This window comes from Bos indicus x Bos taurus, chromosome 5 (assembly GCF_003369695.1).
Source record: "Bos indicus x Bos taurus breed Angus x Brahman F1 hybrid chromosome 5, Bos_hybrid_MaternalHap_v2.0, whole genome shotgun sequence".
Lineage (NCBI taxonomy): Eukaryota > Metazoa > Chordata > Mammalia > Artiodactyla > Bovidae > Bos > Bos indicus x Bos taurus.
In genome coordinates this window covers 5,510,701-5,530,391 of record NC_040080.1, presented here as the reverse complement: position 1 = coordinate 5,530,391, position 19,691 = coordinate 5,510,701, and the positions used below count along the sequence as shown (strand labels likewise).

General features: G+C 50.1%; 1 protein-coding gene across 2 annotated transcripts in view; it reads right to left on the bottom strand.

The window, feature by feature from the left end:
- SULT4A1 (sulfotransferase family 4A member 1) overlaps positions 1–11,939 on the bottom strand; it is a 33,801-nt gene extending 21,862 nt beyond the window's left edge. Inside the window, exon 1 of one of the 2 annotated variants that reach the window (XR_003510973.1) lies at positions 11,728–11,932. Coding sequence is in view for 1 of the 2 variants with exons in the window: in XM_027540562.1 (XP_027396363.1) it covers positions 11,728–11,896 (169 nt within the window). In the remaining variant the exon portion in view is untranslated. Of the gene's footprint in view, positions 1–11,727 lie in introns of both variants that reach the window. The other variant, XM_027540562.1, reaches the window with a different exon arrangement.
- Between the last annotated feature and the right edge of the window lie 7,752 nt (positions 11,940–19,691).

Here is a 19,691-nt window from a genome sequence, read left to right as displayed (position 1 = left end):
ACTCTGAGATCTTCTACTTTTCCTACCTCTTTGCTCCCACTTGTCATCAATTTGTAACAATTTCTGTTCCACTTTCTGGGACATTTGCTCTGCTTCACCATCCAAACCTCACAGGTGAGTTTTAAAAATTTCAGCTACAATGTTTTTAATTCCAAGAGTTCTTTCAGGATCCTTACTTGCTCATTCCTGGTGTGACTGCTTTCTTCACCAAGAGCATACCTGACTTCACTCTCTTACAGTGGAACAGAGTCAAGAGTGCCAGGGTGGTTCTTTTTTTAGGTTTTCTTCTGCTCTGCACATTGTGTTGGATTCTGCTGAGTGCCTTTTGCTGCTTTTTGTCTCCTTTTGGCAGGTCTCTGTCCTTCCTGTTGGGAGATGCTAAGATCTGGAGACCTTGAGTCCACCCACAGGTGAGAACAAGCCCCAGGACACAGCTCTCTGCGGTGAACGCGCCTACTGACCGCAGGGCCTCACATGTTTGAGTGCAGCCCAGCCCAGCACCCTCACAACTATGACAGCAGATGCCCGTGTGGGAGCATTTCTAAGTCTTCACTTTGGGGTCAATTTCTCCAGAGGAGACGCCTCCACTCTCTGCCCTGCTGGACCACAGGCATCCCAGAAGAGCCGAGCAAGAGGGTGACGTTGTGGTCTTCACCTGATGTCCATTTCCGACTCAGCACTGTATCCCACCCTATTGCTGTGTGTGACAGTCCCAACTCCACGGCCTCTCTGGACCCACTTCCCCCAAAGAAACCTGCCTGTCTTTGCAACAGCCTCCTGCCTTCAAACTCCTCCAAGGGGCACAGTGTACGACTCCTGGGCCCTGCAGTGAAAGGGTCCACGTACCTGCTGCCCTCCCCTCTGCTGGCATTAGGTTCTCTAGCTGCTAAGTCAGCTAACATTGAGCTTCCGAAATCCACAGTCATCACACTCCTCCTCCCAGGGGCTCAGAGCTTCCTACTTCTGGTCATCATGTAATGAGGTCTGAAGAGGACGCAGGGACGAGCACCTGTGCTCAGTCCACCCCGTGGGCGCTCTGCAGGCACCGGACACAAAGGTGCCACAGCTGGGGTCAGTATAGCTCCCCCAGGAAAACAGAAAACCTCCTGGAACCCTCCTCCTCTATGGGAAGAAAGCATTAAGCCACTGGAGGAGGGGCAGCAAAACCTGCTGCTCCGCCCCAACCCCAGGTGCTGGTGAAGACCCACTGTGGCTGGACACTGGGTGAAAGAAAAGAACTCTGGCCCTATGGGCAGGGCAGAGCCCGTCCCTGGGATCCGAAGACCCCAAACGCAGAAAGAGCGATGTGAGACTCTTTCCGGCACAAGACCCACCATCAAGGCAGAGTTGGCAGCCACTGGAGGGCGTCACTGAGAAAGTTCCATCAAGACCAAGAAACCCAGAGCCTACCTAAGGCTGCAGCTGGACCAGGCAACGCCCTCAAAACCCTCCTCTCTCAGCCAGTAACAGAGCAACAAGTACCAGCTGTCCACCCTTGAGGGAGGGGACAGGGTATGGGGAGAAACCCCTCTTAAGATTCAGACCAAATGCTGAAGGTAGGGCTGGGAAAGACTGCAGGCAAAAGATTGGGGCAGCAGAGGATGAGATGGTTAGATGGCATGACTGACTCAATGGACATGAATCTGAGCAAACTCCGGGAGACAATGGAGGAAGCCCCTTGTGCTAACCAGTAGGTCCAAACACAACCTAGCACCTGGACAAGAGGACAGGAACACTGGGGAAAGGGCCTCAGCACCAGCCCCGCCACGCGAAGCACAGCTGATGCTACGGGGTTAACACTCAAGCGACCAGAGAGATAACAGAACTCAGACACAGCCCAGTTCCTACCAGACTGACTCAGTGCCTACACTAATGGCCTGCCAAGAAGAGACAGGCTGATTTCAAAGCATCAATACAAATTGAGAGAGTCATTTCCTAGGCAGGTTGATAAGAAGTCTAGGGGTCCCCAAGGAGAGAGGGGTCTGGAATTCTCAAGGAGGAAGAAAGGACGAACTTTTTCCTCTACATTCCTTAGGATTATAGAGTGCCTGATGAACTATGGACAGAGGTTCGTGACACTGTACAGGAGACAGGAAGCAAGACCATCCCCATGGAAAAGAAATGCAAAAAAAGCAAAATGGCTGTCTGGGGAGGCCTTACAAATAGCTGTGAAAAGGAGAGAAGCGAAAAGCAAAGGAGAAAAGGAAAGATATAAGCATCTGAATGCAGAGTTCCAAAGAATAGCAAGGAGAGATAAGAAAGCCTTCCTTGGCGATCAATGCAAAGAAATAGAGGAAAACAACAGAATGGGAAGGACTAGAGATCTCTTCAAGAAAATTAGAGATACCAAGGGAACATTTCATGCAAAGATGGGCTCGATAAAGGACAGAAATGGTATGGACCTAATAGAAGCAGAAGATATTAAGAAGAGGTGGCAAGAATACACAGAAGAACTGTACAAAAAAATCTTCACAACTCAGATAATCACGATGGTGTGATCACTCACCTAGAGCCAGACATCCTGGAATGTGAAGTCAAGTGGGGCTTAGAAAGTATCACTATGAACAAAGCTACTGGAGGTGATGGAATTCCAGTTGAGCTATTTCAAATCCTGAAAGATGATGCTGTGAAAGTGCTGCACTCAATATGCCAGCAAATTTGGAAAGCTCAGCAGTGGCCACAGGACTGGAAAAGGTCAGTTTTCATTCCAATCCCAAAGAAAGTCAATGCCAAAGAATGCTCAAACTACCGCACAATTGCACTCATCTCACACGCGAGTAAAGTAATGCTCAAAATTCTCCAAGCCAGGCTTCAGCAATATGTGAACCATGAACTTCCTGATGTTCAAGCTGGTTTTAGAAAAGGCAGAGGAACCAGAGATCGATCGAATTGCCAACATCTGCTGGATAATTGAAAAAGCAAGAGATTTCCAGAAAAACATTTATTTCTGCTTTACTGACTATGCCAAAGCCTTTGACTGTGTGGATCACAATAAACTGTGGAAAATTCTGAAAGAGATGGGAATACCAGACCACCTGACCTGCCTCTTAAGAAACCTGTATGCAGGTCAGGAAGTAACAGTTAGAACTGGACATGGAACAACAGACTGGTTCCAAATAGGAAAAGGAGTATGTCAAGGCTGTATATTGTCACCTTGCTTATTTAAGTTATATGCAGAGTATATCATGAGAAATGCTGGGCTGGAAGAAGCACAAGTTGGAATCAAGATTGCAGGGAGAAATATCAATAACCTGAGATATGCAGATGATACCACCCTTATGGCAGAAAGTAAAGAAGAACTAAAGAGCCTCTTAATGAAAGTGAAAGAGGAGAGTGAAAACGTTGGCTTAAAGCTCAACATTCAGAAAACTAAGATCATGGCATCTGGTCCCATCACTTCATGGGAAATAGATGGGAAAACAGTGGAGACAGTGTCAGACTTGTTTTTCTGGGCTCCAAAATCACTGCAGATAGCGACTGCATGCATGAAATTAAAAGACGCTTACTTCTTGGAAAGAAAGTTATAACCAACCTAGATAGCAATTCAAAAGCAGAGACATTACTTTGCCAAAAAAGGTCAGTCTAGTCAAGGCTATGGTTTTTCCTGTGGTCATGTATGGACGTGAGAGTTGGACTGTGAAGAAGGCTGAGCGCTGAAGAATTGATGCTTTTGAACTGTGGTGTTGGAGAAGACTCTTGAGAGTCCGTTGGACTGCAAGGAGATCCAACCAGTCCATTCTGAAGGAGATCAGTCCTGGGTGTTCTTTGGGAGGAATGATGCTAAAGCTGAAACTCCAGTACTTTGGCCACCTCATGCGAAGAGTTGACTCATTGGAAAAGACTCTGATGCTGGGAAGGATTGGGGGCAGGAGGAGAAGGGGACGACAGAGGATGAGATGGCTGGATGGCATCATTGACTTGATGGACGTGAGTCTGAGTGAACTCTGGGAGTTGGTGATGGACAGGGAGGCCTGGCGTGCTGCGATTCATGGGGTCGCAAAGAATTGGACAGGACTAAGTGACTGAACTGAACTGAATGTATCCTGCCTGAGCACAGTCTCCGGATTAAACCTTCTGGCTAATTCTGTTATCTTAAAATGTAAGTTAAGGAGTAGGTCTGGTGAGGTCTTTACAACCTCCAGACATTCTTTGGATTCACTGGAGAGTGTATAACTCCACTGCTAACACTAGCAAGCGGGTACTCTTTCTGCCCCCTTCTGATGTCTATGTCAGAAGCTTTGTCTATCTCCTTTACACTTTAATAAAACATTATTACACAAAAGCTCTGAGTGATCAAGCCTCGTCTCTGGCCCCAGACTGAATTCTTCTCCTCCGGAGGCCAAGAATCCCGGCGTCTTTTCGAGGTTCAGCAACAACCTTTCAAAATGATTCCAGTCTCTAACGCTGGCACAGTGTCCAGCATTCAGTCAAAGAGTAGTACACATCAAAAAAAAAAACCCACCAAAAAAAAAAAATCCCAGTCAGGAGACAATCAACAGAATCAGACTCAGAGGATATTAAAGGATTCTGTCTCAAATGTTGAAGGATTTCATGGAGAAGATGGACAACAAGCATAAACAGATGAATATTTCAGCAGAGAGATGGAAACCACAACGGAAATGCTAGAGAAAAAATAAAAACACAATAATGGAAATATAGAATGCTTTCAGTGGGCCCATCAGTATACCTGATACAGTGGAAAGGTCAGTCAACCTGAAGACTGACCAACAGAAGTTACCCAAACTGAGATGCAAAGAGAGAAACAGGGTGAAAAAGTAGAATGTCCAAGAGCTATAGGACAGTATCAAACCATCTAACACATATGTAATTGGCATCTGAAAAGAAGAAGAGAGAATGGGACACCAGAAATAGTTGCAGTGGTGACTGAGAATTCTTCCAAAATAAGGAAAGGCATCAAAGCACAGCACTGAGATGCTCAGGAACCCCAAGCAGAATAAGCATCCTCCTCCCCTAAAAATCTATATATATCTGGACACCTAATATCCAAGCGCTGAAAACCAAAGACAAAGAGAACATCTCAAAGGCCACCAGAAGGGGAAAAAAAGATCCATTCCAAAAGGAACAAAGAATTTCAGCTGACTTTTCAGCAGAAGTGATGTGAGCCAGCAGACAAGGGCATGGCACCTCTGAAGTCCTGAGAGGTGGGAGCGGGGGGCACAGGAGGATGCTCAGTCCCACAGTGAACAGATGAGAGGCGTTCTGGAAACAGAGGTCCACATCAGGTAATCAGAGGGGAGGGAAAGGGAGAGGAAGGGAAGGGAAGGCAGGAGCACCCCAGACAGAGGCAGCCAGGCTGGAGGGAAGGACAGCCAGCGTGCTCACCATGCTGGTGAGTAAGGGCAGGACAGCTGACCACCAGAGGACGGCTACGGGGTGGACTTCACTGCTGCCTGAAGGCCATGGCGGATTTGGGGGAGAGATCGAACCCTCGAGGGCGTGCTCTGGTGTTCCTAAGAGGTCACTTTGGCTGCAGAGTGAAAGGTGAACCCAGGAGGCAGGCCACACAACAGTCCAGGTGAGAGAGGAAGGCTCCCGAGACTGCAGCAGGGCCAAGAGGGGTGGGCAGGTTTGAGCACTTCCTGGGGGGAGGAGCCACAGAAGCACAGTAAGGAAGTGCATGTGGGGGCGGGGGATGGCAGTCCTCACTGCCTCCGAGGAAGCAGAGGTAAGGAGCCCCATGAGACCCTGGAGCTCAGAGCGGGCTCGGGGCCTCCTCCTAATTCCACGAGTGTCAGCAGATGCTCGTCCCAGTGGCCCTGCTCTTGTCTTCCTCCAGAACCTTGTGGGTTCCTCTGGAGGCTTTCATTCCAGGTCTCATAGGGTGATGAGAAGACTGCTGCCCCAGCTAACCCTGGTTCTTGGGACCAGCCACCTCCTTCCCCAAAGCCAAGCCCTCTTGAGTATGGGCGAACAGCTGGAGTCAGAGCAAAGAGAAGGAAGAGGGAGGAGGCAAGGGAGAGGGAGGGGAAGGACAGAGGAAGGGGACAAGTCATCTGGAACCAAACCTCTGGGGATGTCTTCAGGGAAGCGGGTAAGCAGGTGCTAGCTGGGGATCACTCATCACCCTGCAGCTGGAAGGCAGGGATGCTGACTCTGATCTTGGCACAAACGTGAGCTCAGGGTGGGTGGCAAGTTCCTCCCCAAAACTTCCTAGCCTGCTTCCAGATCTGGATTTGAGGCCAGTCTCCTCCCCAGGCTGGGGGAACATGATAACCATCCCTGGAAACCTGGGAGCATCCAGCCCAGAACCGAGGCCAGGTCACTGCTGTCCCTCTGTCCAGGTCTTCTGGGGCTGGCTCCTCCCCACTGTCCGCAAGTCAAACCTGCATCCTCGGGTGCTGACACCGCCCTTGCCCCTCAGGGGGCCTGTTTCTATCCAAGAGAGGCAACAACAAAGAACACGAAGCTGCTCCGAGGCTCAAACACGATGGACGGGGAGGCCCCACCAACTCTCACGGCCAGGTCCCGCCACCTCCTCCATGCAGCCCCCCTGCAACCCTCCTCCTCAGAGCCCCTCTTCCTGGGCCCCTGACCTGACCCCCGAGAATGAGCACCCTGGCCCGTCGGGCAGCTGTCAGCATTAGGAGCCTGGCTTTCCAGTGTCCAAGTGAGCTCCTTGAGGGCTGCGTTCACGACACTCCCTGCGCCCATCTCCCGGGCCTGGGGATGCTCTCAGCCAAAGATCATCCAGCCTAGGGCCTGTGGGGCCCCCCGCCCCAGGGGGGGTCTTAACACTTAAGACTTATGTGAACCCATCAGGTCTAATCCTCTCATTTTTCAAGAGCAAACTGAAGTCACACAGTGATAGGGCTGGAGTTGGGCCAGGCTCTCCCATCCCCCTGGGAGTGACTCACTGCCCCCTGCCCCCCACCAGTGACCAGAGAATGGGGGTGCACTTCAAGACGGGTGGGAGCCAAAGGAAAGAAAAACCAGGAGCGGGGATGCCCAGGTCGAGCCAAGGAGCACATTCCAGAGCCCACGTGATCTCCACGGCTTCGCGGACGGACGTCGCCCAGACAAGATTGGATTTAACACCGGACACCCTGGGCTTCCCTCATGGCTCAGTCAGTAAAGAAGTCACCTGCAATGCAGGAGACCCCGGTTCGATCCCTGGGTCAGGGAGATCCCCTGGAGAAGGAAATGGCAATCCACTCCAGTATTCTTGCCTGGAGAATCCCATGGACAGAGGAGGAGCCTGGCGGGCTACAGTCCATGGGGTTCCAAGAGTCGGACACGACTTAAAAACTAAAGAGAGAGAGAGAGAGAGACCCTGGGACCAGAGGCTGTAAGAAAGAAGGACCGTCAACACTGGACAGCGAGGAGGGTCCCCGGACACTGAAGGCACCAGGGCTCCCACCGTGGGGTCACAGCGCAAACTGGCGCCGTCCCGCAGGACCTCCGTGACGATGGCAACAGCTAAAGCCCTGCTGTCCAGCGCGATGACCACTAGCCACGTGCAGCTCCCGAGCTTGTGGAGTGTGGCCAGTGCTACTGAGGAACTGAATCCCTATAATTTTATTTCAATTCCTTAAACTTCGATACCCCCCTGGGAACTAGAGGCTCCCGAATTAAGACAGCACAGTCCTAACCTGTCACCTGAGCTCCAATGTCAGAAACACAGAAAAGTTCTAGAAGTACTGGAGTACTGTGGAGAGGAGCAGGGTCCGATTGTTATGACCTCTCCCATCAGACGTTCCCCACCAGAGGAGGCAGGGTGGACGGGGGCCCTGGGGCCACCTGCAAGTTCACGATGACACCCCCAAGGGGTCCCTTGGGTCCACACTGGAGCCATCCGTCCCCTGGCAGACACAGCACTCACTGAAGACAGGCACCCAGTGGGACTTTTCTCTGCATGCCCAGCCCCAAGGAAAGGTCTGGGCGCCACGGGTGCTCAGGGAGTGAAAGCTGGCATTGACGACACCCTGCCCTCTGCTTATGGCACATCCGGTCCAGGCAGAAGCCCCGGCTCATCACCCCACTCATCCTCATCCGCCTCCAGCAAGGCGCCGAGGCGGCCTCTCCCATCCTTGAGGGCAGCACAGCTCAGGCCGGTAGTCTCACCTGCCCAGGGCCAGCCAGCAGGTGAGTAGCACAGCTGCGCTCAAACGCAGGCTCCAAAGCCAGGCTCTCAATGTCCAAGCCAGAGCCTCCTGCAGACCCACTCCTGGTGGGGAGGAGGAAGCAGGGAGGCGGGGACAGGAAAGGAATGGAATCGTGAGGTGGGCCGACTGAAGTCCCCGTGGCCCAGGACTCAGAACTCTGACAAAACCCCTAAAACCCTGAAGCATCCTGAGACTTCCACCCCAGGGCAGGGGAGAGAAGGTGGGATCCTCCCTCCTCCTTGGGGCCTGAGTCCAGCTCCCTCCTCCAGAGGGGCAGGGGCGAAACTGGCTGTGGACCAGAGGACGGATCAGACCTGACTGTCCCTCAGCTGCTGTGTGACTCTGAGCTAGTTCCTGCCTTCTCTGAGCCTCTGGATTGACACGGCAGAGCGCCGGGCACACGGGATTCGCCAAGGGGCCACTTCACCACTCCGAGGGCCCAGGCAAACTACACCTGGCCTGCGTTCAAAGTAACAGCCCCTTCAAGGGCCTGGGAGCAGAAGCTGCCTCTGTGACTGTGTGGTTCACCATGTGGATTTCACAGCAGGGGAATCACCTGAGGGCAACTGCCCAGGGTGGGGTGGGGGACCCAAGGGAACCCAGATCCTGCCCCCAGGCAGCTCCTCCTGCCACACCAGATGCCACTGGAGAGGACCTCCAGGGTGTGCCGTCTTTGGTTGAGCGAAAACTAGATATGGGGGACCAATTCTTCAGGCCCCTCTGGGATCATTTTGAGTAATGAACTTTACAGGCAGTGGGGGCTGAGAGGACATGGGACCTCCAGAAGCACTGGTCTCAGCAAGGTCGTCCTTCCTGAGAAAACGTCTCACTTTTCCTGTCACCACCCCACGACATGGACAAGCAGGGTGGGCTGGGTGAAGGCTAAGAACCAGGAGGAAAGCAAAAAAGGAACAGCAGATACTGGTCTACACAAACCCGTGACACTCTGCTGCTGCTTCATCCCAGGCCTGCCGTCAGCTCAAACAAGCCTCGTCCCAGGCACTTGAGCTTGGGCGAGCCACTTCACCTCCCAGAGTTTCTGTGTTGGACTTCTGAAATGGAGACCACCTCTGGTCAGAGAGGTCTGCAGACAGCTTACTGCCATGAACACAGGCCTTTGTAAGTGACAAAGCACGGAGCATGGCAGGTCGTCAGCTGAGCGCTACTAATGTCCTTTCCCTCTGGCTCACACACAGTTCGAACAAGGGCATCTTCAGGCTGCCCGTGCACATGCTCAGTCGCTTCAGACGTGTCCAGCTCTCTGCGACCCCATAGACTGTAGCCCGCCAGGGTCCTCCGTCCATGGGATTCTCCAGGGAAGAATACTGGAGTGGGTCGCCATTTCCTTCTCCAGGGCGGGTCTTCCCTACCCAGAGATCAAACCCGAGTCTCCTATATTGGCAGGTGGATTCTTTGCCATTGAGTCACCAGGGAAGCCCTTAAAATGGGTTTGTGTTGTTCAGTCGTGTCTGACTCTTTGCAACCCCATGGACTGTAGCCCGGTGGGCTCCTCTGTCCACGGGATTCTCCAGGCAAGAATACTGGAGGGGGTTGCCATGCCTTTCTCCAGGGGATATTCCTGACCCACGGGTCAAATCCACATCTCTTACGTCTCCTGCATTGGCAGGCAGGTTTTTTTTTTTTTTTTTTTTACCACTAGCACCATCTCAGGCTGCCCGGTCCGCAGGTAAAAGGCAAAAGGAGCCAGCAGGGGGCAGATGGAGAAACAGTAAGGGCCTGGAAAGACCATAAGGGGAAAAATAATTTTAAGCTTTGAAAAGGAGGCTCTTTCAGGCTGTGTGCAAAGGGACCCCACACCAGGATCTCTGGCCGAGCTGGGTTCTCTGTTTCCGAAGGGAAGAGCCAATCTTTGCTCTCCTTCTCAGAGGAAACTCAGAAGGACATGTTTTTATCTTTGAAAGATGCAAGTTACAAACAAGATGTGAGGTTTGGTTATCCAGAAAACTTCTTTAAACTAACACCTCATTCCCATCAAGGTGCCCAGCCAGGTCCCTACAGAACCCCAGCAGGCCTCCAACACTGGGACCGTCTAAAGCCTCCCCACAAGCTTCAGGGCCGTGCCTTTCAAGCAAGCTCTATGCCCGGGGCCTCCCCAGCTTGCCAGCGGCCCAGCTTCTCAGCCACCATCTCCTGCTCACGAAATGGAGGGGTGTAACAGAGAACCACAACTGTCCATCTGCCACTCCAAAATCCTCAAGGGTGCCCACATTTTTCATAATTCAGAGGTAGGCAGACCCTGCCCTAAACAGACAGGAGGCCATTTTCAGCCTTCAGTGATCCCACATAACAGGAGGGAAGCGAAGTGCTCTCCCGCCCACACCCAGCTGGGGGTCTTATATATATGAATGACATCCCTGGCTCTAAAATCTGACCAATTGTGAATCCCCACACTTCCTTTCCTTCTTTCCAAACACAGCCCAGCAGTGCCTCCAGACTCCTCTCCACCCCTCCACTCACAAGCCCCTTCCTCAGCCTTCCTGGGAGGACCAGGCCTACCCCCTGGGCATCTGGGACCCTGCGCTGCAAGGACAGCCAAGCCTACGGGCTCTCCCAGCAACCTGCCAGCCTGTTCCTCCGACCACGCGACCTCAAGGCCACCACCCCGGACACCAGGCCAAAGATGCACTGCACTGTCTGGATTCAGAGCAGTGAATCCCTCTCTCTTCAGGACAGCGGCAACAACGGAAACCCGCAGGAATGTTCAAACAGGAAAGTTGCCCCTTTTCCCTACAAACCTCAGAAGAGGCACTACATCAAAAATCTCTTACATCAGGTCCTGGGCACATGCACACCCGCCTGGCCTTAAATCTCAGCTCCTCCTGCTCAGCAGCTGTGTGACCTTGGGCGAGCAACCTCCCCTCTCTGAGCCTCAGTGCCCACCATAGAGTGGAAGTGGGAACGATCACCTGGACTTCACACAGCAGTCATGAAAGTGACATCCTAATGCTAGGAAATGTGACTGCCCTGGGTCCCAGACGCCAAGATATACCAGGGTGAAGGAGGCGGCCCTGAATCAGGGGGGACGCATCGGACACTGCACTCTGGGCACGGGCCAGTCCCATCCCCCAGCCAGTGCCCACGCAGGAAATGAGGGAAGCACGCAGCCCTGACGCCCCATTTCACCCCCTCCCCAAGATCATCACCAACACAGCCCTGACGCCCCGTTTCACCCCCTCCCCAAGATCATCACCAGGACTTGGCGCTCATCAAAGGGCTGAACCGAACCCAAGAACAGAGAGGTTGAGTGACTGTCCAAGGTCACACAGCCAGCTGGACATCGGGAGGGGAGGCAGGGAGGGTGGCGGGCCTGGGCCTGTCTGCCTGGCAGCTCCGCCGCCAAACAAGGCTCCATCCCCACAGGACGCCACCTGGCCACGGACACCGGGGCTCAACCTCCAAACACCTGGTTTCCCCCCAAACCCCCGGCCGACCACCCCCACCCCGCCCTGTCGGGCTCCAGGCATCGCGCCCCCGCCCTCGGCCCCCCACCCCCAGTCGGCCCCCCGCCTCCCAGGGCGCGGGCCGCAGGGTCCACGCCGGCGCGCCGCAGAGCCAGCCGGGGCGGGGTCCGCGCAGGACTCACCGGACTTGGGGTAGGTGACGATCCACACGTCGCTGGGCCGCACCGGGAAGTTGGCGATCTCCTCCATCTTCCCGCGGCAAAAGGGCGGCAGCCGCACGCCGTGGAACTCGAAGTACTTGCTCTCGAACTCGCCCGGCGTGCTGGGGGTCTCCGCCTCGCTCTCCGCCATGCCGCCGCCCGGCCCCGCAGCCCCGCAGCCCCGCCGCCGCCGCCCCGCGCTCTCGCCCGCCGCCCCGCAGCCGCCGCGCGGCGCTCCTCCGCAGGCGTGACGTCACGGCGCTCCTCCGCAGGCGTGACGTCACGGCGCCGCCCGGCCCGCGCCCCACCCCAGCCGGCGCGGGAGGGCGGGGGCGTTCCGTGTCTTGACGTCACGACGCCGGCGTGGATGCGGCCCGACGTCATGGCCCGAGCCCCGCCCCAGCCACCCCTCGCCCACCCTCCCTGAGGGCCGTCCAAGACCCCTCCCCCGCCCTCCTCCAGGCCGGTAGTCCGCATCACCTTCATCACGCATACGTTAACCAACCCAGGGATTCCAGCGATTCTGTCCTTCAGCAAAGCTTCAACACAAACTCAATAAACACTGCAACTAGCAATGACCCGAGAGATTCATTCATCGTTCATTCAACAAATATTTAGGGAGCCTCTGATCTGTACCTGCCACGGGTCGAGGGTCCAGACCAGTGATACTGGCAAGAGCCCAGCCCCCTTGGAGCTTACATTTGTGAATAACCAAGACAATTTCAGATCAGAATAAGACCTGTGAATCACACGCTTACAATATCCTGAGAGCAGGAAAGGGTTAAATCTGTTAATTGAAGATTTCCAGGGCCCACCCCAGAACTCATGATACCCAGGACCCTTGGGGTAGTGCTCCATAAGTCTGTATTTAAAATATACTTCTTAGGCAGACTACAATTAGAGAACAACTGAATTCTATAGAGGTTTTAGAACAACCCCTCATCCATTCACTCAAGAAACACACACAGGCAAAGCTCATTTTATTGTGCTTTGCAGATGCTGTGCTGTTTACAAATAGAACATTTGTGACAATCTTGCATTGTCAAATGATAGTTAGCAATTTTTAGCAATAAAACATTTAATTAAGTCACTGTACATTCGTGACTTTTTTTTTAAGAAACAATGCTATTGCACAGGTTCAGTGTCTCTGACTGTGAAAAGGGAATGATACTCTCTACTTCTAGGTACTGCAGTTGAGAGGACAGAGATAATTATACCAGCAAGAATTCAGAGCTGTGGGACTTCCCTGGTGGTCCAGTGGTTGAGACTCTGCACTCAATGCAGGAGACCCAGGTTCGATCCTTGGCCAGGGAACTAGATCCCACATGCCACACAAAGATCAAAGATCCCGCAAGCTACAACTAAGACCCAGCATAGCTAAATAAATAAATAAATTAATTTAAAAAAGAATCCAGAGCAACGCAGGTGGATAGGACCTACCTTCTCTCTCTCCTTCTTCCCCAGGATTGAGACACTCACAGTCTGGCAAGGGGGACATTGGCCATGTGTACATGGTGGATGAAATGTGCAAAGAGAGCATTAACTCTGATTCAGGGGGCTTGAGAATGTCTTTACAAAAATGCAAGAGAAGATCCCAAATACCAAGATATCGTTAAGAACAATTAGGTGATGGCACAAAGACAGGCAGCCAAAGGCTGGAGGAACTGAGCAAATAAACGAGCTGGTGTTTCAGGTGAGGGTCTCACTATGGAAGAGCAAGGAGGAACCCCGTCCTTTTAGATTAGAATCTAAGCTATTTCATGAATTTATTATTTATTTTAAAAATCTATTCCTTATCTTTGCTGAAAAGGCCTTTAAGCACTGTATTCCAGCAAAACCAGGCAGAGCCAGCGCCCAGATCTTGGTTTCTAAATACTTCCCCACAAAAAGGAACCAGAGTTTCTCAGAGAGAAGGCCACTTCCAGGGCTGGGCAAAGATACAAGATGAGCCTAAAATATCTTTGGGGCAGAAGAAGAAACCATTAAAAATGATGGGGCTAGGTCAAAAGAACACAGGAGCTAGCTTGAAATTAGGAACAAATTAACACTTTGTACCTATTAGACAAGAATTAGAAACAACTCAAATGTCCATCAACATTAGACTGGATAAATTGTGATATATTCATACAATGGAATTCTTACTATACAGTGATTTAAAAAAGAACGATTGGTGTATGCAACAATATAGGTGAATTTCACAGTCAAAATGATGAACAAAAGAAGCTAAACATAAAAGGAGGTATGTTGGATGACTCTATCCGTATACAATTCAAGGACGGACAAAACTAATCTATGATCAGAGGTCAGAAAAGTGTTCAATTTGAGGCAGCAGAGGGGGTTGACTGGGCAAAGACACAAAACTACCCTCCAGAGTATTGGAAACATTGTGTTAATGTCTTGCTTTTAGTGATGGTCACATGATGATATAAGCATAAATACAGATGAATACAGATGTGGATATAAATTTAGATGCGGACTCCATACCACATTAAAGATCCCAAATCACTTACATGGTTTTCCCACCAAAAATTCATATCCTGGATCTAATAAATCAGGACAGAATACAAAACCGAAGGAAAGGAACAGTCTGTGTAACAACTGGCCTGTACTCTTCAAAAATGTCAATGTCATGAAAGACAAAAAAAAAGTTGAAAGAACTTGTTCTAGATAAAAGGACTAAAGATAATTGAAAAGGACATTCTTGGGGCAATTTGCAACATATGAATGTGGACTCTTGATAAGCTGGTAATATTGTATTATTGTAATATAATATTGACAGAATCTCCTGGTGGCTCAGCAGTAAAGAACCCACCAGCAGTGCATGTGTGCATACTCAGTCACTTTAGTTGTGTCTGACTCTCTGCCACTCCATGGACTGTAACGCACCAGGCTCCTCTGTCCATGGGATTCTCCAGGCAAGAATACTGGAGTGGGTTGCCATGCCCTCCTCCAGGGGATCTTCCTGACCCAGGGATCAAACTGATGTCTCCTGCATCAAAGGTGGATTCTTTACCACTGAGCCACCAGGGAAGCCCTCACCTGCAGTACGGGAGACGTGAATTTGACCCCTGGGTTGGGAAGATGCGCTGGGGAAGGAAATGGCAACCCACTCCAGTATTCTTGTCTAGGAAATCCCATGGACAGAGGAGCTTGGCAGGTTACAGTCCATGGGGTCACAAAAGAGTCAAACATGACCAGGTGACTAGGCGGCATTGTATTAATTTTAAATTTCATGAACTTTAAAACTGTACTGTGGATATGTAAGAGAATGTTCTTTTTCTTAGAGGGAGATGCTGAAGTATTTGGGAGTGTAGAATTCTGTCTGCAACTTATTTTCAAATAGTTCTATGAAACAACACAATTATAACACGAATGTGTACACATACATTGAAAGAGAAGAAAATGTGGCAAATGCTACAACTGGTGAATGTAGGTGATAGTGCATATTCGTTGTTGTCTTCTTTTTCTATCACTGCTATAGTGAATTACCACAAACTCGGGGGCTTTAAAACAATACATATTTATTATCTTACGGTTCCGTAGGTTGTATATCTAATGTGGGTGTCACTGTGCTAAAATCAAGGGTGTTGGCAAAACGCCATTCCTTTCTGGAGCTTAAGGATGAAGCCAGTTTTCTGCCTTTTCCAGCCACTAGAGGCCGCCCGCACTCCTGGGCTCATGGTCCCTTCCTCCCTCTTCAAAGTCAGCAACACTGGTTTTACTGTTTCTCACGTCATTTTACTCTGACATTGACTCTTCTTCTATCTCCCTCTTCCATTTTAAGATCCCTTATAATTATATTAGGTCTTCCCAATACATAATCCAGGGTAATCTATTTTAAGGTCAGCTGATTAGCAAGCTTAATTCCATCTGCAACCTTAATTACCTTTGACATATAGTCACAGTTTCTGGGAAGACATGGACATCTTTTGAGGGGGTGGGGAGGTGTTATTCTTGCCTACCACAGTTGTATTACTTCTTGAAACTTCTCTTTTGACTTAATTTTTAGAATAGAAATCTAAAGAAAAATCTCTGTTAATATAGAAGAGCCTGAGGACCCTACCAAAAAAGCTACTAGACTGAATAAATGAGTTTAGCAAGCTCATAAGACACAGGACTAGCAAACAAAAATCAAATACCAGCAATAAACAACTGAAAGTTGAAATTTTAAAAATACTGTTTGCAGTATCATCAAAAAACAATAAATGCTTGTGAATAAATCTAAGAAAACATATGCAAGATTCATATAACAAAGCTACAAAACATTGATGAGATAAATTTGTAAAATTTAAAGAAACGGTGACATATATCCTGGTCATCAATTAGAAGACTCAATATTGTTAAGATACAATTATTTCTAATATTTCAAAATATTTCAAAATTCATCTGTAGAGTCTATGCAATCCCAAGAGAAGTGTCAATGGGCCCTTTTGTAGAAATTAACAAGCCAGTTCTAAAACCTATATAAAGAAGCAAGGTCACTAGACTAGTCAAAACTATTTTCAAAAAGAATAGCAGAGCTGGAATGCTCACAGTACTTGATTTCAAGACTTACTATAAATCTATTTACCTTAAAGCTAGAAATCAAAAGAGTGGGATTGGCATAAGCATAGACATATAGATAAATGGAACAGGACAGAGAGTCTAGAAACAGACACAAATATCTGATTGATTGATTTTTGACAAAGGTATCTCTAAAGAGCAAGAAACAGAAGATTCTTAGGAGCCGAAAGTGTCCACCAAGTCCTGGTCTTCCCCATGGGTACTGAGCCCCTCTTCTCTAAGGATTAGTAAGAGGCTGGATAGTCTTTCGTCCTGAAGAAACTCTTCCTAAGTAACCTGGATCCGAAGTTCTCTGCCCTGTGAGATACCCAAGGCTGTATGGAGACTGCGGAGCGGCCGCCGGTCGCTGTCCGCGGTGCTGAAAGCGCACAGCTCACCAGATCCTCATGATCGCCCACGGCGGGACTCTGGGTAGACACGACACCCAGTGGCTCTGGTTTTGCTGTTTTATGTTCTGTCTTGATGCATATTTTCCTATTTGTACGGACTATCAAATCTTTAAGATTATGCTGTCTTTTATTAGGGAAATATGCAAACATACGCAAAATATGTCAAACATATGCAAAAATAAAAAGAATAGTAGAATGAATTTCTATGTACCCATCACCCACTGTCAACTGTTACCAACTCAAGTTTCATCAACTCTCACCCACTCTTCCCCACTCAGATGATTTTGAAGCAACTCATGTGTTATGCCATTACTTTAATAAAGACCTCTAAGAGATAAGAACTCTTTGAAATCATATTCCCAATACATTAACACAACTAAAAAGTAATGATTATTCCTTAACATCACCAAATATCCAGTTAGTGTACAGTTTCAGACTTGTGGGTGGGATGCTAATTTCAGAGGGGTTGAGGTATCTGAGGATATCTAATGAAGCCAAGATTTAGTGCTGGGGCAGAGGTCACCCAATAGCATCTCATGACCCTGGACACAGATGGGCACACACCAGCCTGTTGCCACAGATGACCTTAAGAAAGTCTGAGCCCAGGGTGCTGGCTCAGGCAGATGGTCACACCCACAGAGTGGCCCCTGAGGACACTAGTGCCCAGGAACTACAGGCTTCAATCACATTCCTGCCTAGACAGGTCTAATTCAATACCAGAATTTCTGAAGAAAGTCCTGAGCTTCAATATTTATACCCAGCATTCTAGTGGGCAGACAGGATGGAACCACAGCCTGAACTAGTCTTTTTTTAATGATCCTATTTATTTTAGATTATTTACTGCTAATATTTTTATTTATTTATTTGGCTCCCCTGGGTCTTAGCTGCAGCATGTGGGACCCAGTTCCCTGGGCAGGGATTGAATCCAGGCCCTCTGCACTGGAACCTGGAGTCTTAGCCACTGGGCTACCAGGGAAGTCCCCTGACCTAGTCTTGAATGCTAACTCCGTCAATGATTTGCTGTGGGATCAGGTGCTTCACATATCTGAGCCAGACTCCTTGTCTCTTTAACTTACCAGGGGGCACCCCAAACCTGTCTTTACACCTGCAGCCACACTCCTGGAGCAACTTTCTGCCAACCTAGAATCTAGGCTTCCATAAAGACCCAGTTCAAACACCTAGCCCTCTGTGGCTAATCCCCTCCTGGAATCATCTCTCCTCCCCCTGAGCACGGTGGTATTAATTGTCTCTTTTGTGGGAGCTGGAGGCCCTTTAGAAACCAACTAGTCATTTTAAAGGCAAGGAAATGAGGAACTGATGGAGGAAAGAACTTGCTCAGCATTGCACAGCAGGTGCACAAAGAAGCTGTGATTTTTCCAGAGATCCTTCTGCTGCCTGGAGCACACACTTGGGCATTTACAGCTTTACCATTTACCCCAACGCACAGAACCACTCTGCGCTTTGGTTTCCTCGCCCATAAAATGGGGCAGAATAATGCTCACCTCCCAGAGTTGCTGTGAGAATTAACTGAGGTAACTGGATTTGAAAACTGTAAGTGGTGGGCACTTGTGAGGGTCAGACTCCCTATTACCTTCGCAGAAATAGCAATAGAGGAACGTGAGCTCCCTGAGGCGGGGATCTGTCTCGGGCTCAGTTCACACTCAGCAGACGGTTGGCGCTCGGAAAGCCAGGACTGGGAGCTGGAGAGCCACTCACCTTTCTGTCCCACCCTCACGCCCAGACCCTCCTGGATTCTACTCACCCTTCAGTCGCCTTTTGCTTCTCTGCTCTCACCGCCCCCCAATGACTGCGAAATCCAAACAGTACCCTCCATGCCCCAACCTCTGCCTACCCCACAACCGCCTTACTGCCCACAGTGTACCCCTTCACCCCCTCTTCATTCTCAACTCAAGGCCTTTGCAAGCACAGGTCCCCCTTTGCATGTGCTGTTCCCCTTGCTTGCAAAACTCTTCGCCGGCTCTCAAGTCTCATCTCAGACTTCCCCTCCAGTGCCACCTCCTCAAAGAGGCCCTCCAGGACCACCTGGTCCCAGGTTGCTCACCATCCCATCAGTCTCACCCTCCTGTCTCCTCACAGAACTGCCATTCCTGGAGATGATCTTATTTTCACCTTTTCCTGTTTCCTGTTTAGCATCTGTTCTCATGCCCCAACCAGAATATAAGTTTTGTTCACAGCTGTGTCCCCAGAGCCTATAACTCGTTAAGTCAGATGAATGAATGAATGAATGTGTCTCTTGTTCACACATTTATTCCTTGGCTTCTTTTTCTCTCAGGCCTGCCTCCAAGTCTTCATCCTTCCCAGCCCTCCTCAGGCTGAGTGTCTCTTAAGGGCCTGGCCAGGGGCATGGTGTGGGCTCTGCTCTCAGGATGGGAAGAGGAGCAATTCCTGAGAGAGGCTGGAGGAGGTCTGATGTCCCAGCACCTTCTGTGCCCAAGAGAGGGAGGGGCCAGGCTGGAGGCACTGCTCATCAAAAATCTTTTTAAGGTACACATCGTTTTGATATTTGGCAAAACCAATACAATATTGTAAAGTTTAAAAATAAAATAAAAAAGATATTAAAAAAAAAGGAACACATCAGGGAGACCTGTGGTGGTGGCAGCCAGGGGCCTTTGGGAACCCCAACAAAAGCACACATAGCTGAGATTCTGAGATTTTAATCCCTCTCTCTCTTCCCACCCTCCCATCTCCTGCTGGGGGTTCCCTGGGGAATAGACCCAGAGGAAGTTAGAGGTCAAGGTTTCTAGAGTGATGCAGAGCACGGAGATTCCCCCCGAGGGCTAGCGCAGGACAGAAAAAGTCAGAAAGGGTCAGAGAGGTGGCAGTCCTCACCCTGACATTTCTATTTGTTCCCTGTTCTGTGCAAGTGAAAGTGTCAGTCGCTCTGTCGTGTCTGACTCTGCGTTACCCCATGGAGCCTGCCAGGCTCTTCTGTCCATGGAATTCTCCTGGCAAAGATCCTGGAGTGGGTTGCCA